At 51.5% G+C, this 25,262-nt stretch overlaps 1 protein-coding gene across 1 annotated transcript in view; it reads right to left on the bottom strand.

The window, feature by feature from the left end:
- The window catches only part of TMPRSS4 (transmembrane serine protease 4), a gene marked incomplete at both ends in the record, with an annotated part of 48,533 nt that extends 23,437 nt beyond the window's left edge, over positions 1–25,096 (bottom strand). Inside the window, one exon of the mRNA XM_084249838.1 lies at positions 25,088–25,096. Coding sequence (XP_084105964.1) covers positions 25,088–25,096 — 9 coding nt within the window. The remainder of the gene's footprint in view (positions 1–25,087) is intronic.
- Between the last annotated feature and the right edge of the window lie 166 nt (positions 25,097–25,262).

Here is a 25,262-nt window from a genome sequence, read left to right as displayed (position 1 = left end):
TACTCCAGTCTGTAGCAGCTTCAGGCTCCCACAGGGACTAAAGCCCTGACTTCCTAAGGTCTCTTGGGGAAAACCCAGAGCCAGGGATCCTGCTGTTGCTAAGTGATGGGATAAACAGGTCCTTTGTGGCCCTGGCAGGTGGCTGCTAGGTTGTTGAGATGAGCGAGATGGATAGGGGTGCGGGGAACCCAGAGGAGAGGGTGGGGAGAGCTCTCAGGTGAGTCAGGAGACCCAGATGCTACTCTGAGTCGCCTTGCTGTGTGGGGTGCCGTGTGGGGCTCAGTTGCCGGTACTCAGGTGCTCAAGTGCTCAGGGGGTTGTTTCCAGCCTGGCAGCACTGCTCTTGGACCCCTGAATCTGCATCCCACTCTCAACCCGATGGCTAGCAGCTGCAGCTGGGAGAGCACAGTTTGATGCTTTTGCCAAAGTGGAGCGAGTCCCCTCTCTCTTGGGTGTCTTAGCCATGACAGGTAAGGTGAGGCGAGGGGACCTGAGGGCTGGTGGTCAGGAGAGAGGGGAGGAGAATTGGGTGTCCAAACACGAGCCTGCCTGTGGTGCGGCAGCCCTGAGTGCGTGGCAGGTTCTCAGCCATGGAAATCATGCTGGTTTTCAAGTATCCTCTGAACTGTTCTGTCTCTACATAGATTTCCCCCAGCCTGGCCCACACATAGGTGGGACCCCAAGATCTCACATGACGGAGCCTCAGGAAACATTTCCACTCCCTGCGCCTTGTTAGCAGTGCCTTTTCCTTTAGGTCTAACCTCAGCCTCGGCTGCTACATTAGAAACCATTTTGCCTTGTTCTAAGCCACATAGGTGCTGACCTGTTGGCAATTTGAGCTGAACACCTCAGCCCCCCTGTCAGCACATAATGGCTCCAGGGCAGGGCCCGGGGCAGACGGGAGGTGTCAGGTGGCCTGCCATTGTCCTGCTGCCAGCCTGTTCAGTTGCAGTCATTTAAGAATCAACCTTTGTGTTCTGGCAGAGCGCTTAGCTGGAGCTATGGCCCTGGTAGAGGGCGGAGGTGTAGCTATTCCTTTTCACAAATGGGGACACTGAGGCGCAGAGTTGTTAGGCTATCTGTCCCTAACAACCTGATAGTTGTTAGGCTATCAGGTCTCATGGCATGAGTGTGAAGGACAGGAGGGAAGTATTAGTAGCTTCCAGGTACGCTAAGTCAAACTAAAGGAGGACCAGTTTCCTCCAGGTGACATGACTGTCAACAGTAGCTCTTCAAATATCCTCCACCTAACCTTTGTCTTGGGTAGCAGCCTGTTCTCCAAGGGCTTTCTGAGTTCTCAGCAATTCAGCTTTGTTCCGTGTCCTTTCTGCCCCAGGGTGTTGGGTCCCTTCGGCCTACTCTCCCTTCCCTGGTCTGATGGCCTGGAAGCTGCCTCCCCTTTCCACACACTGAGGACAAGGGCTCGAGGGACACCAGAAGGTCATCAGCGATCAAGTCCTCTACGCAGGAGCCTTTAGGGATTTGGGGTGAGAAGGGCTGGTGGACCTTCACTTCCATCAGCAAATTCCCTGAACTTAGGAGCTGCCATCTTTGCTGCAGGCTGATGTTTAGGAAAGGATCCCACAAAAGTCTCCTGCCATTGAAAAGTCATGCACTCTCTTTGCTTGTCCAGAATTGTCCTTTAAATTTCCACGTGGAGGGAAGTGGCAGGGAGGGAAGAGGGACTTTGTGTTTGGAAGTCCCACTCTGCCATTTACCTGCTTAACAACGCAGGCAAATCAGAACATCTCTTGGACTGTTTCCTCCTCTGGAGCCCACTCTGAGTATTGTTCCATTTCTAGTATAGGTGCTGCCCAAGCAAACACCCGATCTGAGTACACTGGCCGTGACACAGCTAGGTAGTGGGGAGGGTTGTGTCAGTGCCCCTGCAAGTTCCGAAGCCCCCTTTCAAGCCCACAGGACTGCATCGGTCCTCTCATAATTTTACGGACTTGCTCATGGTTCCCCTTGGTGGTCTTTGTGGTTTAGGGGTCTCAGCTGCTGTGGTCCGAGGGGTTGTCCTTGTTCCCACTCCTGCTCAGCCAAGTCAGGAGCTCTGCCCTGCCCCAGTTGTGCCCATTCCTGGCCGCGTGGACTTGGATCAATGACACAGTTTTTCGAAGTCTTTCCTCATCTGAAAATGAGGAGGATGAAATCTGCTTCCCAGGGTTGTTGGTTAGGATTAAGTGAGGCCGGGAGCCTGGTGTGGGCTGGAACTAGAGAGGATTTTAGTATGTGAACATTAGTCCCCTGAGTGACAGTTGTCCTGGAGGTCTTTGAAGGGCATCTGCGTGGCAGTTCTGTAAGGGCGAGACTGAGCATCCTAACTTGTTCCAGATGCTTGCCAAGAAGCAGCCCTGGTGGGCAGGTTTGGCTGCTGCAGCAGCAAAGGGCTGGGTGACTCCAGCCTCTCCTGTGAACTCCGAACGCGTGATCCTATCAACTGTGTGTTCCCGTCTCCTCTGCATAAATTACTTTGCTGTTGCATAACCCAAAGCTCCTTTATCACTTTCCTGCCCACTCACTAACTCTGAAGTTTTTCCTTATGGGTTGATGTCTGGTAGGGAGCTTTACAGTGGAATGGAGCAAGGCCTAAGTGAGGCAAGGTGTTTAGTGACTATGAGCCTCAGTCCTATGTGCGGGCGGGTGTGTGTGTGTGTGTGTGTGTGTGTGTGTGTGTATTAGAGAGAGAGAAAGGAAATGAGTCTTCCTGTTTATGACACCAAAATATGCATAGCATGTGATAATTGCCTTTTATGTGGTAAGTGTGCAGTAAATGTAGTATAGTAATAACACACTAATACTAATACTTTATCCATTCAGTCAGGCAGTATTGGGGGGCTGGATATATATAGTAGTGAACAAAGGAGGCAAAATCCTTATATTCATAGAACACAGATTCCATTCTGTTAATAATTGATAACAATACTAATATAGAACTAGCAAGTACCTGACATAGTAGCTACTCAAAAACCATTATCAATGGGAAAGGTCCTATTAGAGGGCTGGGATGTCTGTGATGTTCAGGAGCTGAACAAATGGTAGCGGTTTTGATGGTTTAATGAGGGTCAAGGGGGCTGACTTCTGGAGGGGACTCAACAGAGTGCACCAGGGGAGAGTGACCAGGGCAGTTAGAGGACCCGATGTGACGTCAAGTGACTGTGTGGCCTCCCTCTGAAAAAAGAGTGGAGGATGCAGGGTGGAGACCACCTGCAGTAGCAGGACCCCTACAGGGGTGCTTTAGTGTGTGTAGGACCATGTCAAGGAAGAGGCAGAGACCATGCTGAGGAAGAACAAGGAAGTTACAGAGAGCCTGCTTCCACCCAGCAGAAGGGAGAATGTTGGATGCAGCAGGGATGTATGAGGAACAGCGTGATGGGGATGGGTGGGGAGGCTCCACAGAGGATAGAGCAAGCCCTGGTAAGGGCTCTTTGGCACCCCTGGGAGACTCTTTGGAGCCCCCAGTGGTTGCTGCCTGGCAGGGATGTGTGCAGTGGATGAGGGGTCACAGTGCTTTCAGAGGCTGCAGCTCTGGTTTTCACATGGGCGGTCTGCAATAGATTTCAATGGGTCACAGGACTCTAAGGCTTAAACCAGTTTGGGGGAACCACTTATCTAGACAGCCTCTAAGGTCCTTTCCTCGGGGCCTGTGATTCTAAGAACTTGCTATTCACCTGGAACTTCTGTTGCCTCCTCCTATAGATAAGACTAGTCCTAGATCTGATTTACTCATAATTTTTTTCTTTAATAATCAGTTCTCTATCCTTAATGATCTCATGGTATCTTGGGGTTTTTTTCCCCCCTTTCCTAAGCAGCATGGAGAATGAAACTTTTCTTAGTCTCCTTGAAAGTCTTCAGTTAATTATGCCCACTGGTTTCTTTTCTCCTTGTGTTTATTTCCTTCTTAGTGACCTCTAGCGAGGGATGTGGTCTTGCAGAAACATTGTTCTCCCTCCTCACGATTGTGCCAGCTGATGCTATCTTCATTCAAAGCGCTTTATTACAAAATCTGTCTGCTTCTAGGTAGAGAATCGGGGTGTTCCCCAGTTCTGTGGATTCCAGTTCAGTTTCAAATTCTCATTTCTCTTTTTTTTTTTTAAAGAATTATTTATTTATGCATGCAAGAGCTGGGGCACAGGCCAGAGATGATGGGGGGTAAGAGGATTCACCAGAGACAGAGTGGGGAACAGAGCATGTAGACCGACTGAAACACACTGCTGAGGGGAGCAGCGGGTGAGACAGTAGAGGTCTGCTTCACCATGTGTGTTTCTCTGGCCGGCCAGCCATCGAACTCATGCTGCAGTGGCTGCAAATTGCTTCATAGTGCAGTGCTTAACATTTTGCACCACCAGGGAGGCCCTCAAATTTTCATTTCTAGTTCAGGTCTTATGGTCACATCCAGATCACATCTTGGAGAAGAAGGAGGGCATAAATGACAAAGCAGGGCACTTGCTCTGCAAGTCCCAGCCCAGGCTCTTCATAGCTAAGGGGCCCTTTTAATTTGCTTTGAGCCTTGATGTCCTCTTCTGTAGCATGAGGACCACCATGCCCGGGAGTTAGTGGAATTCAGGAGATTCTGGATGTGACTGTGCTTATTAAGCTGCAAAATGCTGATTTTGGGAAAGACAAGATGTCGCTGCAGTTGTGTTTGTCTTCTGTAGAACACAGTGATTCCTCCTCAGCAGAATCAGTCCCCACAACAGCCTGCGGGACCTTCCTCCCCAGGTATCAGAGATGGGATCATGCATGAAGTCCCCATGCATCAGGGCGAGAATGGGATGAAGATGAGATGGGGGTGACATCAGTTACGTTGCCCCCTTCTTGGTGACGTCCATGGGTGAATGAACATCCTGCTGTGCTGAGGTGGGGGAAGGATGTTTACCCACCTCTCTTCCATCTATGGCATGTTATAGAGAACAGAGGACTTTGATTTGGTGTTTTCTCTGAATCTTCCAGCATCTTGCCAGCGCCTAGCAGAGTGTCTGCTCAGGCAACACATGCTAAATGTGTGAATGCCCATTATAGGGGCGCAAGCGAGGTGGCAGGAAATGCCTAAAGCAGCAGGCATTTATGACGTCGTGCAGGACATTTATGATGGAGGACACTGCTGCCACCCCTGGACAGGGGCCCACCTGGACAGGTGTCATTGCAATCTCTTGCCTTCTGTCGCCAGTGTCCCTTTCATCTACTGTCCTGTGAGAGTTCCCGGTTGCATATGGATTATATGGATTATGCTAGGATGCCAGAAGTGGTGCTGGGAGGGAGGGCCAGGGAGGGGTGTTGTGGTTTTGAGTCTTGTTTACAAATTTCTCACTGTAATCATGATAGTTAGTCAGGGCTGCAGATGGCGAGGTGGAATTACGCACGTCATCCAGGGGAGTTGTCCCATGGGCTCTGCTCAGACTCTCCCCCCATCCATCTCTAGGGTTTCCAGGCGGGCTGAGGCCTGTCCCTCCCTCTGTCTAGTCCCATCTGGGATGAAAACACCATGTAACACCTCTGGTAGAAACTGGCATGGTTTCCAATCAGATTTGGCTAATGTTTTCGGTGCCAAATAAACCCGAAGGCTGCTCATATGGGAGTCAATCCTTTGTCATCTATTTGTTATTCATTCACCGAATTGATCAGATGCTGACTCACAGTTCAGGATCTGTGCTAAGATTGGCACTAAAAGATGGAAAAGACTGAGGCCCTGTCTTGAACGAACTCCTGTCTGGTGGCAACATGTTTATAAAAAAATGTGGCAGGGGGTCAGGTACATATCGGGTTGTGGGGTGTTGGGGAGCCATTGCTTGGGGCTTGAGATGCTTGATTGAGGCAGATGTTTTTATCTGAGCATGCAGGAGAGGGGAGGGGAGCAACTGGGAAACCTGAGAGGCTCAGGAAGATCCACAGGCCTGAGTGCGTGTGTCTCCTGCTGTCCTGGGAAAGTGTGTGCAGTTTCTGAGCTCTGCTTCGGTCCCTCATCTCTCTTCATCCATGTTCCCCTGGCATCCTCAGCTGCCCAGTGGGAGGTGTGAACCCCCATGCAGCCCTCTGCCTCCCCTGGCCTCTGGATATGGTTCATCTGGCTCCCGGATTACAGCATCTCAGATCGCATCTCAGAATTAGTAAGATGGGAGTTTGTGCGCTTATTGATGTGCTAACTTTCTATTCTTCCCCACCCTCTACTGCTCTAGGCTCTAGACGCTAAGCTGCGTGACAGCAGGACTCATGTCGGCTTGCTCTTACCAGCAAGTCTTGTGCAGGCACAGAGAGGCACGCTGGGAGGAAGCAACGTAGCTGGATACCTGCCGATCTGCCTGGTGGGGGAAGGGAGGCCTGTGTGCAATTCTGCAGGTGACTCAGTCCAAAGTAAAGCCCCTGGCAGCTGCCAGGGCCCACTAGCCCAGCCCCACTAGCTCATGGTAGAGACCCTGAACCTGAACTTGATGTAGGGGGGGGTCTGCACTGACACCCATAAAGCCCACTCTTAGCCATGTCCCCCTCTGCTCCCTGTCCTTGATGCTGTAGTTATAGCAACCTCCCTCTTGTCCCCTCTCCACTCTTTCTTGCCTTTCTCATGTGGTTCTCTCTGCCTGGGAAACCCTTCCACCTTCTCTGCTTGGGGAGAGCTTGCCCTGCCTTCAAGTCCAGTGCAAAGACTTTCTCTTCTGGGTCACTGCCCAATCACTTCAGAGAGCCTTTTCTGTCTCCTCTGTCCCCATGGGATCTTGCAGTCAGCCCTGGTGTTGGACCTGTCACACTTGCTGAGGCTCCTGCTTAAACAGCCCTTCCTCTGGATTTTGAGCACCTCTAGGGCACAACCTAGGCCTGTACCCTGATGCTCTCTTCCCTGGCTTCTGGAGGCTGGCCCATAGCAGGGACTCATGCAGTTGGTTGGATGGAGAGAGCTGCTTTAGGGTCACAGGAACATTGAGGCCCTCATCCAGGTAGTAACGGTGTTTGAGAGCAGATGGGGCCCAGCCCTTCTTTGCCGACCTTGCTCCCTAGTCTTTCCACTGCCCAGCCCTTGGTCTGTTGTCAAAGAGCTCCAAATGGACCACCAGGGTGAGTGGGTTCCTGGACTCTGCCTCAGCCTGAGGTGGACCCTGCCTGTATTCCCAGACCCCTGCTGCCAGCATGAGACCTGCCACGTTCCTGAGTCCTGTCCAAGCCCAGCAACCCCCTTGCACATCAGGCACTGCAAGGAGGAGCCAGTAGGGAGGATTCACTTCCCTCTGAGCAGTCAGGGGCTCAGACAGACCTCAGGGGTCAACACCTTCTCTGGTGTGTCTGCTGTCTCCTGGGCCAGAGGGATCAATTCCACGTTCCAGGCTTCCCTTTAGGACTCAGCTGTAGCCTACACGTCAAGGGACACATTCCCTTGGGGGACAGAGGTTGAACTCACACCACCCCCCCCCCCCCGCCCCCTTGGCTCTCACTGGGCATATCCAGTTGCGTAGGTTTGAGGGAGAACTGTGCTGAGGAGCAGCAACCATGCACGGGTTTGCCTCTGCCTAGGGAGGGGCCTAGGGTGAGGGAGAAGGCCGGGAGGGGCTGGGAAAGGCAGAGCTGGGCCAGGGCAGGAGTTGTGTCTCTCCCCAGGGCTGGGAGCTATGGTTGTCTTGGCCTCATTAGAGGGAGATGACAGGGTTATTAGGCACGGGTGGTTTCATGCCTTGCTCAGGGGCCAGAAGCTCCCTGGTTCTACCCTGGATCCTGGCCACACTGCTGCCTGGCCTTGGGCTCCAGGTGTGGCCCCTCTTTCTCAGTGTGCCCGCTGCGCTCCCTCAGCACACAGCAAGGCCCGGCTCTCTGCCTGGAAGCAGAAAGGTCAGGTTGGTCAGGCAGCCCACCTGTCGTGCCTGGCGTGGATTCCTCTTTAGTCATTAGTCCTTACATTTCTGCAGGGCTTTGTGGTTTACAGAGTCTGTTCCCATCTGTTATTATCCCATCAGTCATTCCTCTAACTGGTGTGTGCGTAGGGGATGGCATAGATAATATTTCCATCTCACAGAGGGAGAAAATGAGTCTCAGGAAGAGTGGTAACTGCTAATTAGAGAGCTGGCCATGTGTCCACTTGATTCTACAAGTGCTCCAGTAACCTGCCCTGCTTCACCCTCTGTGAGGCTCCCCCAAGAGAGGCCCCGGCTTCTCCAGGGCCACCAAGAAGCAGCTCACAGCCTGCAGGCAGACCCCTCCCTGCCCTTTTCTGACCCTCAGCAAGCCCGCACTGGGGCTAGAGGGGTGGTAGACTTTTCTGTTGCAGGAGTGGGAAATGCTTGGGCTGGTGCCCCAGCAGGTCACTTTGCCCTCCTGAATGGAATGTTCCCCTTTTCTTCAGTTCCTTTCCCTCCCCTTTCCTTTAGCAACTGCAGCATCTTAACCAGGGATTAGAAGATTCCCTGGGTTTCTACCTCAGATCTGGCTATTCTCTCTCCTCTCCCTGACCTCATTGTCTTCCTTGACAATTGGGATTGAATTTCTGCCCCATGACAGTGAAGCAGCCCCCATATGCAGAGGAGGAAATAGGACGGGGCCTAAGAAGAGACTAAATAGATCCCTGAAAACATTCTATGCGGCGTGGAGGCAATTCGCCACTGTTTTCTTTAAAAAGAGGAGTCTCTTTCCCCAGGGAGGTGGCGGAGGGCCACTGTGCATCACAGCTGCCCCTTGCCCTTGGAAGAACAGTGCCAGCCTCTAGCCAACAGCTGAGGAGACACCGGGCAAGAGAGCAGGGGGATTTAAGAAGGGGAGTCAATGAGGCAGCCTGGGCCTCTGCATCTCGGCTTCTGAGGTTCTGGTTCAAGGGCTTCGGCAGCAGAGGGAGAGAGGAGACAGGTGGCCACTAAGACGTCTAAAGGGCTGGCGTGTAGGGGTGTTGGGTGTTACCTCTCTCTTAACCCAGAAGGTGTTACAAAATTCTCAGCTGGTGATCCTTCGGTTTGCCTGAAGGCCATGTATAGGGAGACCGGTCCTCCCCCCATCTTCAGAGCAGAGGACCCCACACTCACCATGCTGGCTCTGGGATCTTCCCGATGACTCTGAGGCCTGGAGCTGAGGTTGGCAACCCACGTCCAAAGAGGGGGGGGTGGTCTACCTGGAGTGGCCTGGCTGGCCAGCAGGTTAGCGCATCCTGGGCAGCGCTGGCTGGAGGAGGCCCTGGTTTAGGGCAGGTCTTCGTCCCTGATGGACAACATCCCTCTCCCCTTAGGGAGCCGTCTTCACCGCTGTATTCCAGGAGTGACTTGGGGACTGTGGGGCGAGTAGATTAAAACAACCCTACAGGTGAAGTTGCCAAACTGGAATGATTATGTGTCTGGTAACCCGACACCGGTCTTAGGGGCTGGAACAACACCTGGAGTCATTCACTGGCCCCTTGGCTTCAGAACAGGTGACACACCTAGATGTTGAAAAAGCCTTCCCGCCTGAATGACTTCCACCCAACTGGGTGTTGGCTGATGGTGTGTACAAAGGCTCAAGAGCCCTACCCCCCAGGCCCCCAGTTCCATGACTTCCCACTGGGTGTGTGCCTCTGTCTGGGGTTGTGGGAAATTTTTTTGGGAGGGTGATAGAATTTATTGCTCCCCAGAACTGGATTGTAGCTACAGAATTGGGGAGCCCACGGAGGAGAGGTTTCTTCCCTTAAGAAGATGAGATGCCCCCTTCCCTGGAGCAGGAGCAAGGCTGTCCAGGGCAGGGCTTCCACACTTCGGCAATGGCTTGGGCCCCATCTCCCCTCCTCACAGTGTCACTTTGGAGTCTCATCCTGCCGCATCCTGTGCCCCGACCTGCCCCCTGGCCATGGGGTGTGCAGGGAGCCCCAGAACCAGAGAGCTGGAAGAGATGTGGGCAGCTGTTTTCTCCCATCCCTTTTGTGGGTGAAGAAGCCAAGTTCCAGAGAGGCAAAGCCAAGCAGCCAAGAGCACACAGGAAGTTAATGTCCATTCCTCAGCCTTGGCGCTTCCTGGAGACCAGGGCAGGTTAGAGGTATAGACCGGCCCTTCATGGACAACGTGTTTCTACCAGCCCTCTCTTTAATTCCACGAGCTGAGGAGATTTCCTCATAGCTCGTGGAGATGGAGTGATTGGCATCCAGTCACCCTGAGTTTTGGGCAAAACTGGACTTGAACCTGTGTCTTTTTCCACTGCCAGCACATGAGCAGGTGGAGTGACCAAAAGCCCCCAGATCATGGTCTGGGGAGAGGCCCGTGGAAGAGCTAGGGATTGGCTGAGCAGAAGCAAGTAGATGTAACTGATCTCTCTGCCTTGGACTTTTCTGTCATTAGGCTGTCTGGAGGGTCTCCCAGTATGGGGCTGTGGTCTTGAGAATTGCAAATTTGGGGCAGAGTCAGTGCCTGTGATCTCAGAACAGGTGACTTCAGGGGGCAGACTACAAAGATCCAAGCAGACACCCTCTTTTGCAGAAGGACCCCAGCAGTCAGACAGTGAGATGCCAGTAGCTACCTAGCAGGCTTTCGCTGGTCTTGCTTCCTCTATGCCCAGACTGAACCTCTGGCTTAGGTTTGCATCCCTTTGCTGGGCACTCAGGAAATGAACCAGGAAAAAGGTGGCTGCCTGGGCAAGAATGCTGCCGGTGTGTCATGCGGAGTGAGGCTTACTCAGCCTTCTCTGCTCCAGTGCTGGTTCTCAGAACCTGAAGGAAGGAGGCACAGGAGCAGGATGTGGCCTGGGGGAGGTGGCTGCAAGGTTGAAGGTGTATGGGTACCATTGAATAAAGAAAAAACTACTCCTTGCCCAGCAGGTAGGTTTGGGAGGCTTGAATAGATAAGGGAATTGATAAGGCTACCTTGGGCTCAAGGCCATAAAACTGACCACCATGGCCAGAATAACCAGCCCGGCTTCAGGAGTGCAGAAGCACAGCCCAGGACATGTTACTGTGTAAAAGGCCAGTGCCCCGAGACCAGACTTCCCAGCAGATAACTGGTGCAAAATGGCACCCCACTTTAGAAAGCCCTCGAAAACAGAGGACAAAGGAGACTCAAATCCTCTGCCCACAGACTTCTCCCGTGTCTCCCACGGCTTCTCTTTGCAGTGTGTTTCAGTGACTCCACCTTTTCTGCTCTCCACTGTCTCTGGTGAATTCTCTCACCCCCTGTGCCTCTGGCCTCACCCTGCTATTTCTCCCCACTACAGAATGTGGGAGCACAGAAGTGCAGAGAGAAGACAGCTCTATTCCCTTCCCCCCATTCATCCAGAGGTAGTCTCAGCAGGCCCCTCTGCGCCTTCCTGTCCCGCCTCTGAGCTCTTTGTCCTTTCCACCCTTCTCTTCAGATTCCCTCTAGATCCCCACTCCTTCCCTTCCTTTTGCTCCCCTTTTATCCCTTCCTGTCTTTCCTGTTTCCCTCTCCCCTCTGCCTTTTTGCCGTGTTTCCTGCATGTGTTGAGATCAGAGGTGGTTTTGCCATGAAGCTATGGAAACCCAAGCTGCAGAGCCCTCCCTGACCCTCCTGCCGGGAGGCTCCCAGACATGTGTCCCTATGGCATATGTTTTTTATAAATCTCTAGTGGACTTTTTCTGGGTATAGTCTCCCTTCAAGAGGGTCTCTCAAAATGTGTGAGTTTTGGGCCTTGTGAAACTTGGCTGTCTCCTGGTCCCGAGCATGGCAGCCTGGAGCTGTGTGTCCGAACTCGAATTGTTTGACGCTGGGCTTTTTCTGTAATCCTCCTGAGCTTCTCTTCCTCATCTGTTTGGCAGGGTTACTAGTACTGACCTTATGCATTTGTTGTGAGGATTAAGTGAGATCATCCGTGTGAAGTGTCTGGCACCTAAGAAGAGGTTTCAGGAATGGAGCTGTTAGCCCTGTTTATTTCATAATGGATGTATTTGTGGTGCTCTGCCAGAGCCAGTGCTTGTGCTAGGCACGGGGATTAGGAAAAAGATGTGGGCCTGGCCTCATAGTCCACTAGAGGGGCGCCACATGTCCATAAATCAAGCTAAATTAAAAAGATGTTCTGGTGAGGGGAAAAGAAAACGTTGTGGGGTGCAGAGATTCCTTTTCAAGGATATCTCTTCTCTCTCCCTCCATCCTTGTCTTTCTTCCTTTCCCCTTCCTTTCCCCTCCAGGACGTTTTAACCGGCTATATAATTTATAGGACAGTATATTAATTACCAGTTGTTTCTGATTGCACATTTGATCTCAATATCAGCAACCATCCATCTGTCCATCCATCCAACAAATATTTCCTATGGTGTTATCAGGCCCTGTGATTAGACACAATGCCTGGAGAAAATAAATAACTCTTTTGCCTTGGAGAGCTCAATTTGCTCACGTGCTCTCCTAACCTTACTAACGCAGGAAATTCTGAGGGCAGCAGACCCTCTAGAACCTTCCCGCTTAAGGTGTTCTGTGCGAGGGCAGCATCAGTGTCACCTGGGAGCTTGTTTGAAATGCAGAATCCCAGCACCCCCAGACTTACTGAATCAGAATCTGCATTACAAGATCCCCGAGTGACTTGTGTGCACCTTACAGTTTGAGAAATGCTGTTCTAGATCTCTTCCCACGCTCAGGAGTGGGTAGAGGCTGTTATTTCTGGAGCAAGTTGAATTCAGAGACTGGAGCTTGACATACACGAACCCTTGGGGTTCCTTCCAGCCAGCAGAGTCTAGGGTTTTTTCCTCTGAGTCCAAGTAATTTGAGATAATTTTCAGCGACAGGTGCTTTTGTTTGACTCTTTCCCAGGAAATTAAGTGGAAAATGTGCAGCCAGGGGACTTGTGCTGACAGCAGCCTGCAGCACCCAGGCCTGGTGGCTCTGCAACAAGGCATAGGAATGCGATGCTTGTCCAATTGCGAACAGCAGGGACACCTCAGCTCAGCACGCTGGGTGCCAGTGTGGCCCTCTTGATTTACACCACCCGGCAGTCTTTCTTCCAGGCATGGTTTAGGCCCTGTGGCTGTAGAACTAAGCCTGAGATGTCTGCACTGAAGAGGCAGAGAATTGAGAAGCCTGCCCTGGCTGACTCCATGTACCCCCTGCCACCCCTCAGCATGAACTTTCACAGGTGTGAGGACCGAGGCTGGGAGTGTAGGGTAAACTCTGACAGAATGACAGGACAGATTTTCTTCAACAAGCCCCCAGTAAAAAAACAGCTAATATATAAAATGTGTTTCTGTGTGCCAGGCTTTTATGTCTGCCAGAAAACACAGCCCCTCATTCAGCCCTTGCAGCTGCCCTAGCGTGTGGGTGTTACTGATACCTCCATTTGACAAAGGAGGAAGCTGAGGCTCAGACAGGGTAGGGATCCAGGTCTGTGTGACCCAGGAGGCCCAGTCTTTTCCCACTACATGGTGGGCCCTGCCTGGATGGTGGAGGGCATCTGCAGTGGCCTCTGCAGCCCTCCAGCGATCTTGTGGGCTTGTCTGGTTCCCGCAGGGCATTTTCCACATTACCAGTATAATATAAAATCAGTCTCAGGAAAAAAAAAAATCTAGCAATCAGCACTTTTCCCCCCAAATTAGGTGAAGAATGAATTTCAGGTTATGTCTGAATTTAGCTTTTCTTTTCATCTGTTTCTAGGGTATTACTCTTAACTGTATCCTGGAGTAGTCCAATGGATTAAAGAAACAGAGAGCCATAGGGTAGAGATACATTGTTTTCTATCTTAACATGTGAGATGGTGAACATACAGTATTTGATGGGTTTTAAAAGAAGAATCTGGCTAGCCATTAATTAGCATAGATGGAACCTTAATTTTTCTCAGGATCAAGATAATCTGAGCACAGCTTCATTTCTTAACCGTGATGCCCCCCCACCTGTGTCTCCTTCAGGGGCTTTATTTAACCTCTCTGTACCTTACTTACCTCATCTTTAAAATGGGCAACAGTCAGAAGACCCCCCCTTCTACAGCTGTTGGAAGGATTAGGTGACTGAATATTTGCATAGTGCTCAGTGGTCCCTGCACATAGGAAATGCTGAATAAACACTGTCAGTAAAGTGAAAATGATACTTATTTCAGCCACAGATTAAATGAATCATTCCCTTCAAAATGTATTTTCCAGTGACCACATGCCAGGCCTCTATCCACGTCATTCATTCTTTGCAGCAATCAACAGTGCATGTTTTGTTTTAGCTGTACCCATTGTGTGGGTAAAGGCAGGACCCTTACTGTTTTTTGACCTCAGTTACCTGTGGGGTTAAAATAGCTGTGCAGCCTGTCCACGGCATGGCCATGAGGATGCAGGGTGAGGCTGTGTGAGGGCTTTGTCCAGTGTCCATATCAGGGACCAGGGTCTCACAAATCCAGGTCTTATGAGAGTTGAGAAGGCCCCAGAGAGGTCCCCCCACTTACTCAGGGATGGGCTGCACTCTTCTGCAGTCTCTGTTGGTCCTGCCAGTGTTTTGTTTTGTCATGTGCTTGCCTCATTCTGCACACTAGTATCCCCAGGTTTTCATTTCCTGCACACTACTGTCCTACTTCTCCAGGACTGAGTCACAAACCTCCCTGGAGAGGTGCAAAAGCAGAGCTGGGTACAAGAAGGGGCCTGAGCAGGAGGAGAAGGTGAACCATTCAGAGGCTTAGCAGAATAATATGCCTATTCCCTCTGCTTTGGCTACTCAAGGGCTACTTATGGATGCCTTCTAGAAGTTCTGAATCATACTATGATCCAGCCTTGGCTTTCTGCAGAGATAACTTGGCAAATGCTTGCTGATAAGATCAGGGTAGCTCCCAATTCATCCAGGAAGCCAACATGTAACTAGAGTGAGACAGATCTCACAGGTACAGTTGGGTGTTTTAGCAGAACCAGTGGGTCCAGAAAACAGGCAGGGAGTGTCCATATATCTTATCTGGCATTGTTGAGGGAGAGAAGGAACTGATGATTGGTGAAAAACTATCATGTGTATCTTTGTACAGGGCTTTATAGTAGCAAAGCACTTTCTCATTTGACCTTCAAAATAGCCCTGTACAGTTTACTGGAGAACCAATGCTCAGAGAAGTTGAACGACTTGTCTGAGGTCACAGTTTACCAAGGGGTTTGGAACTGATCAGTCCCAAACTCCTTCATGTGCCTTTTATTCTACTTTTTGGCAACTTGGCAGTATTTCTTCCTGTTAGATTGTTGATCCATTGTGGTTCTAGGTAGAAGAATACTGTCCCCCCAGAATCCATGTCTCTCTGGATCCTCCAAATGTGATCTTATTGGGAAATAAGTTATAAATGGGTATAGATGTAATTAGTTAAGATCAGGTCATGGTGGAGTAGGATGGGCCCTTATATTCAATGTGATGGGTGAGAAGAGACACAGAGACAAAGACAGACAGAGGGAAGACCATGTGAAGACCCAGAGGGAGGACAATCAGGTGAAGATGGAGACAGAAATGGGAGCGATGTGGACACAAACCAGGGAGTGCCTGTGGCTACTAGAATTTGGAAGATGCAAATAAGGATTCTTCCTTAGAGGCTTCAGAGGCAGGATGGCCTGACAACACCTTGATTTCAGACTTCTGGGAGACAATAAATTTCTGCTGGTTAAGTCACCTAGTTTGTGGTACTTTGTGATGAGAGGCCTAGGAAATGAACACAGAGCCAATGGCAGGAGTGTTGTCTTGCTCTTCTTTGTGTTTCTGTTTCCTCTAGAGTTGCACGTCCTTCCCTTCCTTGGTGGATGTACACATAGAAGGGCTAAATCCTGCTGCTTGTGACCTACATAGAAAAGGGTTTCTATCCTTGACCTTATATTTATTGCAGCAAATTCACTGTCTAATCCTATTTGGCTCTGGCTTTTCTTCAGTTTATGTCTCCTCTCAGCTACATCAAAGGTGTGCCCTGTCTGTGTGGGGCGATGGTGTCTATGAGGGATGGGAGGAGGCATTGAAGCCATCATACCTTGGAAAGTGACCTTTGGCTTACAGGCCCTCAGAGAACCCCTAATGCATCTGCTTGGGATTGGTGATCTCAGGATGGGAACAAGAGGTCATTCTGGCTCTTGGCTCTTGATCTTCAAGTACAGACTGGAGCAGCGCTGCCTGAGGGTGCGCAGGGTAGACCTGAAGCCATGGGCTTGTTTTTCAAGGGCAGAGGGGCTGAGTGAGGATTTGAACTTGCTCAGGCTGCCACCTAGAGGGAAATGCTGAGGAGGGAAGTGACCCCCCTCTTCCCCAAGCACATCTCCCACCTGAGCTGTTGAGCCAGATGCTTGCAGATATTTGAGTCATAAACTTGGCCTGTTTGCTGTCACTGTCACAGGGCAGCCACTTTATGCTGGGACTTCCTGCAGCTTGTTGTGCTGAAGGTGGGCTGGGAGGAACAGAAAGAGGGTAGGTGGGGGTGGGGGAGGGAGATGAAGAGGTAAATTGGAAAAAACAGGGGTTCTGTTCCAGACCCAGCTTTGAGACCTGCTAGCCGAAATCATCTTAGGTACTTATGGCGCCCCCTGCTGGGCTGCCAGGGAGAGCGCTCATTTATCTCCATGTCTGCAGCACCAGGGCAGTGCCTGGCACACAAGTGGTGTTTAAATGTTGCTTAAGTAAACTTAGGTAAAAACTCCTCCCACGGAGGAAGATAATTCTGGCAACGGTGTTAGGAGCGGTAGGGAGGCCAGGTAAGAAGAACTTGCGGGAGATCAGGTGAAAGCTGGGAGGGTCTTAATTAGAGCATGGTCTGCAGGGTTGGGGAAGATGAAGAAAAGGGGTATTTTCTTTATGGACATTCTGTGTTGTGCCCTATGCTCCCTATTTCTTGTAAGATGTCTAATTTTGGCCTAAGAACCTTGCAAACTCAGTCTTCATCTTCCCATTTTACGGGTAAGGGAACTGAGGTGGCTGGCAGGAAGCCACCATCTGTGCTTGGCGGGCTGACCCAGGGCACAAGCTCGGCAGGACACCGGGCTGCTGGAGTTAGCGAAATTGCTGATGCAGAAGAAACCAGGGGCTTGACTGTGGGAGGAACTGGGGACAGCTCTGAGGTTTCTCTGTGGGTGATGGAGTTGATGGCTGGCCATTAACAAATGAGCTTGTTGGGCTGACCCGCTGAAAGAGGGGATGCTTTTAGATGGGCTTTGCCAAGGCCCTGCTGGATTCCAGGGCCGATCATTTATTGATAATGCTGGTGCCTCTGGCTTGACTGAGTGCTTTTAGCTGCGGAGTGATGCTTTGGGGAGAGGCTGCTTGGCTCCTCCAGGCCATTTGGCCTGCGAGGGGTTGCCAGGATGCCGACACTGTGCCGCCAGTGGGTGGAAGCTCGCCTCCTCACCTGGGGTTCCCACTTTGGCTCCGAACAGACCTCATCTCCTATGCCTGAAAGGGCATCAGTGATCAGCACTGCTTCTTGACATTCACCATGCAGACACCACCTCCCTTGATCCTCATTCTCTCACCATTACCCAGGACCAAAGTTCTTGAACTGGAAAGTCTCTGGCCCATCCTGCACTTTGACTCCCTCCCTGTCCCTGCGAGTCTCTCATTCATCACACATTTACTGCAGCCCTGCGGTGTGGGGGACGGGGCACACACAGACAAGAGGGTACCTCCCCTGAAGCCCGTTAACAACCTGGCCCAGATGTTGTGCTGTGACCTGTGGGAAGGCACTGAGTAAAGGAAGGTGCAAACAGCAGGAGGAGGTAGCATTTGAGCTGAGCTAATGAGGATGAGCAGGACTTGGTCAGGTGAAAAGTGGGAGGTCAAAGGGGGAGAAGAATATTCACAGCATAGAGAGGAGATTGTGTGTGTTCAGGGAACCGGCTATTAATTCCACAAATATTCATTGAGCTCCTTCTCTGGGGCAGCCTGTGCTGGGGCTGGGAAGGTAAAAAAAGGCCCCAAGGATGACAGGCTCACAAGACACCTTCTTGGAAGGGCTTGTGCACAAAACGAGGTATGGGATCCAGGCCTATGTCCAGACATGCACCCAGGGATTATGCACTGGCTTTGGAGAAAAACACTGAACCTGCTATTTATCTGCATTTTTAAACTAAAAACAAAGAATTTGAGCCTCTCAAATATTTGCTGTAGGTTGTCTGCATTTGGCCACTACCCCCGGGCATCACAGGAGGTCTGAGGGAGGAGGTTGAGGAACTCCATGACAGCCAGCAGGGGGGTCCTTGCAGCCTCCTTCAGTGTTAACACATTGTGACATATTTACTTGAGCTCGGTGGAATGGATTTATGGGTGATCTTACCAAATTTAGACTAAATTGACCCTCACACAATGGTGCATTTCCAGAAAAGGCTGGGTCTGGGGATGTGGGGTTAAAGGAGCCAAGTACAAGCGGAGAGCAAGGCTGCTGCTGACACCCCTAGAATGGGCTCTGCATCATCCTTCCCTCTTGAGTTAAAAGTTGTGGCAATCTAATCAGCACTGTCAAAACTGGCCAGAAATATGCAAAATTATCAAAATAATTTGAACTGTAGCTTGAATTTGCCTGAGGTTAGTAAGACTCTTTCTTCAAAGGTCTTTGTGTCTTCAGGTATTGGCTGATGATGATGGTGCATGCAAACATAAGTTCAGCGTGATTAAATATGTATGTGGGAGCGAAGGTGCCACATTTTTGGGGTTATCAACTGGGACTGAGAGGTTTGGAGACCTCGACTCTAGGCAATAAGGAGCAGCCAGTAGCAGTTGTTTCAGTAGGAGGGTGACTTGTTTCTGTTTAAGGAATTTTGGAAGACTCTGGCAACAGTGTGGAGCGAGACTGGGGTAGATGCCCAAACAGGTGACTCTTGCCAGGCACTTGTTCCTTAACAGGACTAGTCACCTAGTAGGTGACTCATTCAGGGGAGCCAGGAGAAGAGAAAAATTTTACAAAGGAGTTGGATTTGATGACTAATTAGACTTGGCAAACAGGGAGGAGGAGACTCTGGGGTGATTTCCAGTTCTCAAGGGTGAGTGGGCAAGTGCAGGTACCATTTATCAAGGTGACCAATCGAGGTGGGTGGGAGCGGGAGGAGGATGAAGAGTTGAAGCTGAACAGGTTGAGTTGGAGATGCCAGTGAGAACCCAAGATGGAGCTGTCCCCCTCTGGAGGTCCTGTGCCTTCAGGGGCTGCGGGTCCCCCTCCCCTAGGCAAAGTCCAGGTGAGTGATGGTGATGGTAGTATTGAAGGAAATGAAATCCTTGGAGTTGGACAGTCGCGATGTCTTTTGTGCAGTCTTTTTGATTCTAGCTAGGCCACTGGCACCATGTCCCAGGGATCAGACCCAGATCTCTCCTCATATGTTACCTCTGGGGTGTACCCAAAGTGTCCCCCATGTCTTCTTTCTCCTCTGTGACTAGGCTCCTCACCCAAGATGCCTCAGGTCAAAGTTATTGGGAAAGACGAGACTGGGTGTCTGCTTGATGTCATCTTCTGGTGCTAAGATAAGCAAAGTGATGGGCAGGGAAGGGCTGTGAGGCGGGTGGGGTGTGGGTGCTATGGGTGGGGTATGGTTCCTTGCCTAGGCAGGGACAGGTGTTGGATCACTGAGAAGGACTCTGCGGGGAACATGTGTTCATGCTTTAGGACCAAATATTTTGTTCTGACCTAATCTGGTCATTTCTGACTTGGGCTCTCTGGGCTGCCCTATTTCTGGATGTACTTGACTGAGAGTTCATTTGGGTCTTGATCTAGAGAGCTAACAGTTTACAGGGATCATGCTGGCAGGATCTTGGAGTCTGTGTGTAGGGGTTGGGGTAGGGTGTGAAGTCAACAGAAACTTGGTGATTATCGGCTCTCATTTTAGTAATTTCCTTTGGAAGGGAAAAGAAAAGAGAGAGAGATAGACAAAAAGGTTGAGCAATTAAGGGGATAAAATAGTTTTAGAAATAAAGATAGAAAACTGGAGATGAGAGGCAGAGTAGGAGAGACAGTGAACAGGGAGGAGACAGGGAAAGACAGAAAGACAGAAAAACAGGGAAAATGAGCAATTGGAAGAAACCCAAGAGTGGAAGTAAGGTGGAGAAAAGACCTAGTGAGGGAGATGGATGGAGAAATAGATGGAGGTCCAGGAAAAGGCTGCAACTCGGAGACAGGGAGGAAATGGAGGTCAGGGGTCAGGCAAGGGGGCGCACAGGGAGAAGCAGGGTTGATGCCCCACTCCCAGATTTCCTTTCTCCCCACCCATGTGCCTGGTTTCTAATCACAAAAGCAAAGGAGCAGGAGCCCCAGTGAACTGCTGTCTCTATCCATGACACCCTGCTGGGCCGCAGGAGAGGCCAAGGGCATCTGTCTGCTTTGCTTCTGCTGGGAGGGACCTCAGGCAGATCTGCTGAGGAGCCAGGCTGACAGGTGGTCTGGCCCTGTGATCTGAAGGGCAAGCCTGACTTGATGCAGATGCTCTGGGTGCTCCTCTGGACCTGCTTTTCTTTGTGATGGAACAAAGTTATGCGGTGGGGTAGCTGAGACCTTCCAATTCAGAGAAAAGACAAAGCAAGGGAGATGGATGGGAAAACAGACGGAGGTCCAGGAAGAGGCAGCAAATCAGAGTCAGGGAAGAGATGGAGGCCGGGGACGGGGTGGGGTGGGGCGGCAGGCAGGGGTCAGGCAGGGCCTGACCCTTCCCTCCAGGATCCCAGCTCTGGGTGAGGAGATAAAATGTGCATCCAGTTCTGCTTGGCCTGGCAGTTCTGGGCTTGCTGCAGGAATTCTTCAAGTTTCCCTGCCACAGAGGTAGTTGGGGCTCCTGAACTTTAAGTGAGGCACTTTGTCACCACCCCACTCCCCGTGTGTGGTGAGTGGGGTTGTTATTCGCATACCAGCAGGCAGGCCGTGGGCTGCAAATGCAGGAAGCTGCTGAGCAGTGAGGGTTGGTTTTGTGAAGTCAAGTCATAATGGGAAGAGAAACACCATCTCAGAGGCCCAGGGAACAGAGACCTGACATGGTGAAACACATCTAGAGTGAGCTTGGAACGGGATCCCAAGGTGTTGAGACCCAAACTAGCCCCCGTCGGGGGAGGGGGGGCAGGGTTGGGAGTGGGGGGTACCAGCAGTTTCTGTTTACAGAGCAATCTCTGAGGCCTAATGGTATTTATGGGGCATTCCCAGAGGACCTGTGAAAATTGCCGCCATACCCACCCACTTCCCTTGACCTGCTCTTGTGTTTATCTGGTGACCTGGTTACGGGTTGGGCTTCCCTGGGACACAGATGCGGGGAAAAGATAACCTGAGGTGGGGACCGCCACACCAGCCCTGCTGCTGCAGGGAGCCCCATCTCTGGTCAGGCAGAGCTAGAACCGGATGCTCGAGCTGGTGACTCAGCAGAAGTTGTTCCCCTGGGAGGCTCTGCTGGCCCTGGCACCTCGGTGTCATTGTCCCCCAAATCTTCCACCAGGAGCACTGTAATTGGAGGGCGCGAGACTGGAGGAGTAGTAAGGAGGAGCTTTCTTTGTCCCTTACTCTAGAACCAATGAGGGAAAACTGAAAGAGGCCAGTGTGGGTGTCTGTCTGGAATCCAAAGGATGAGGCCAGTTAAGCAGGAGGGGTTGATGCGAGGGCCTGTGTCTGTTCTCAGGGCTGGTTAATGAGAAATTTGGAAGTGAGATTTGAACCAGAATTCAGGAAACTGGAGCTGGCAGGTAGCTAGAGGAAGAGAGGGGAGAAGGGAATTGCTACAGGTATAAAAGAGAGGGACCCTCCCCCCTAGATTCCAGCTCTCTTGAGGGGGTTCCAGGCAGCCCATGGCAAAACCCAAAGGCACACAGGATCCTAAGCTTTGAAGGGAAAGGAAGCTGAGGACAATCTCTAGGGGGCAAGGCAGCTACCTCTGGATTTCCAGGCTGCCTGCACCCCTTTCCCCAGCCCCGTCCTGCCCTCTACTACCAGGGAAAGCAAATTGCTTATGGCATTGGCTGCAGCAAAACGGAATTGCAGCAAAACCTGACTCATGCCTTCCAAAGCCAATAGATCTTATTTTAATGTCTCCCACTTCTTTGATGAGCGCCAAGAGTTAATGACTAGCAAGGGGAGGTGGGGGAGGGTCTTCGCACTCAGAGCGTGGAAAGGGGCTGGAACTCCTGTCGCCCCCTGCATCCCTTCTAATTGGGAGGCAGTGAAAGGATTTGCTTGCGCTCTGGGTAGAAACTCCAGGCACCCTGCTGGGAGAGGAAGAAGTATGGACATGGTCTGAGAGAGCCCAGGAGCGTGTGAATTGGGCTGGTGGCTCAGGGCCCTGGCTGCCTCCTAGCGTCCCTGCCAACCCCTCCTCTGGTCTCACACAGGTGGGTCTGCAAGTTTGTCTGCCAGAGCTACGCAGCCTCCACCCTTCCCTCCGGCATCCCAGCTCTGGGTGAGGAGATAAAATGTTAATCCAATTCTGCTTGGCCTGGCAGTTCTGGGCTTGCTACAGGAATTCTTCCAGTTTCCCTGCCACAGAGGGAGTTGGGGCTCCTGAACTTTAGCAGGCCCCGCTGCCTTGGGTGATACCCTGGTTCTATACCAGTTTACCCAACAGAGTTTGAGAACCTTACCCTATACCCCTGACCTGGGGGCTCCTAACAATGCATCGAGGTTCCACGTGGGCCCCAAGTGTGGCTGAGTGTGGGGAGATCAGCTTTTCCTGGTGAAGCAGACACGCCCAGGGGTTCACCCACATAGAGGGAGTGTAAGGCCTTAGTGTACCCCAAGGCCATTATTGTGTTGACAATGGCACCCCAACAACAGATGTGTTTCTGCATTTAAACAACTTTTGCAATGGCACGTGGTGCTTTGCAGTTGGTAAAGTTCTTTCACACTTTTATTTTTTGATTTGAGCTATATGAAAAGGCTTCATGGAGGGCCTCAGAGGCTCCTCCTTGTTCGCTGGAGGGAGGTCACCTCTCAGTAAGTGGTGGGGCTGGGACCAGCTGCTCTGTGGGCTCCCTACCCTGTGTGTTCCTAACACTTCTAGAGAACATCACTCTCCTTCCCACACCAAGGGCCCCCTAACGTGTCCAGGGCTTCAGAGGGCTCTTCACATGCTTAACTCACATCCTCACTTGTCACATTCTCTTGTGGGGTGGGGTGACATGGATGGTGAGGAAGCTCCATGGCCCCCCAGGGTTGGAGTGTGTTTGCAGGACAGCCAGGGACTCCCAGAGTCCGCCCTTTCCCCTGAACCCCTGAAGATCCCAACACCAACCCAGTAGGTGCTCAGAGGTGCTTGGAGGTGAACGGGACTGCTGTGCACAGAAACACTAGTGTGGAGGGGCTGGGGGGACCCACCTCCCCGGGAGCCCTGACTGGTGGAAGGCGCAGGCGGAGGCCTGGACTGGGAGAGGCCTCACTCACAAGGCCAGGAGCTCTGGTGACACTTCTGTTCAACGTATAACTTGTCTCATCTGCCCTGTTTTGATTTCTCTCCTACTTTTCGAGTGTTGCCAGCACAGCCTCAGAAGCAAAGTGATGTTTTCGGCGTAGGAAGGTGGGGGAGAAGTGCAGAACCTCTCTCTTCTGTCAGAGGGCTTCTCTCACCCACTGTTGCCCTAGGTCTCCACAGCTGGGCTCCCAGAGAAGTCTAGCCTAGGACATACTCCAGACTCTGGCCAGGGGCCCCTGCTCTCATCTCCCCCACCTCCGAGCTTCCTCAAATTCTGAGTTTTCTCATGTTCTTGCAAATGGGTTTCTGTTCGGTCCCGATTCCCAAGTCCTTGTTCCAGGATTCTCTGTTCATCCCACCCTGACCCTGGCACTTGCTCTTACCCACCCATTGGGCACCCTGTCCCAAGGGCCATCATTTCCCCTGCCCCCATGCCATGAGTGCCTGGGGGGCCCCTGATCACAGCTGCCCCAGCTGCTCAGGCTCACCTTGCACTCCTTGGCTCCATTTCCACCTCTGGTACCTTCTCCACAAGCCCAGCCCTGGGGTGAGCATTGACCTGACCCTGGTCCAGGAGAGAAACTGCAGTGGAAGAAGAGGCAGACCCAGGAATGGAGCACCTGGGAGCTTCAGCACCCTGAGAGAGACTGGTAGCCAGAGTGAGCCCAGGGAGTGACGCCTCTGCTTCTGGCCCTCCAACATAGCAGCCCCCGATAAAGGGTGGCAGGCCCAAGAGCTTGGGTGCCCAAGATATTTTTAAGAACAATTGTAAAACTTGTTCTAATTAGGGAGGGCCAACTCCCCGCCAGGTCATAGGGCCAATAGACTTTAATCCCCAGCCTGTGGTTATCCTGCCCCTGTGGCCAGGGTATCAGATTAAAGGCTTGGATCAACGAAAGATGAGGGTAATTATTTATTTTTAAGCTGTTCATGTTTAATTCCACAAAAAAATTGCACCATGAAGCAGACATTATGGAGATTGACTGGGGGAAGGAAAATAGAAGTGACTTCATATTCACAGTCAACATGACTTTCAAGGCACCATCAGTTTCAGCTCTTGCACACTCATGTAGGGCGTGCCTGAAGGTGTAAGGCTTCTGGTCTCTGTGCTTGGAGCAGTTAGAATCAGGTGTGAGATCTTCACCATGGGCTTAGCCATGGCAAGTGATCATTACATCTTTGCTCTTGTTACTAATCATCCTAATGACAGCATCCCCACAGACCACAGGGAGGGAAGGAGGTGAGGCGAGCTGGGAGTTGGGTGGCAAGGAACAGCAGGGTGGAGAGAATCAAGATTCCATGTAAGTCAGGTTGTTTTTGGAGTGATTCGGACTCAATCCATCTGGGCTACAGTTGCTCTCCACAAGAGACCGGGCACTTGGGACGGCTGCTCTTGAAGCTCCAGGCATGGGGCTCCTGAAGCCTGATTGATCCTTTACGTGTGGCTGGGATTTCTTGGGACGGGAACACTATTGTAATGTCTCACCCATATTCAGCTCAGAGCCCCACGGAAAGCGTGCACGGTCTGGCTGGTATCCCCGGCCTTTGTCCCCAGACTTCAGTCTGTTCTGGAATGGTTAACCAGAGTTCTGGCTAGTTCTCTCCCCAGCCTCCAAAGCCTTCCATCTCTGTCGTCCAAGCTTAACTGCTAAAAGCAGGCAGACTCCCACAGCGCCCTTCTCTCCACACTGTGCCAGCTTCTCTCCCCTCCCTTCTGCTCTCCAGGCCTTCCATTCTGGAAGAAAAACCCCTTCTCCCTTCACCTCCTTTCCTAAAGACTAGCAGAGGACTCTTGCTTCCTTTCATTCTGCAGTCAGAAGCGGCTCAGTCTTCCAGACCCCACATGCTCGGAGCCAGGGAAGTGGTTTTTCAGCCCACCTCTGCCATTGCCCAACCTCCCCAGCTCCGAGTCCACAAAAACTCAAACCCTTCCATCTTTGGGACTCAAGCCCTGTCTTTGCCCCCAGATTCTGCCTCCTAGTGCCAACCCCAATACTCTCCTTTTCATTGGCGAGTCTGGCATTTGGCCCCTGATCTTCCTCTCCCCTCCCAA

Source organism: Talpa europaea (assembly GCF_964194135.1).
Source record: "Talpa europaea genome assembly, chromosome: 12".
Classification (NCBI taxonomy): domain Eukaryota; kingdom Metazoa; phylum Chordata; class Mammalia; order Eulipotyphla; family Talpidae; genus Talpa; species Talpa europaea.
This window is presented reverse-complemented; position numbering and strand designations above follow the sequence as displayed.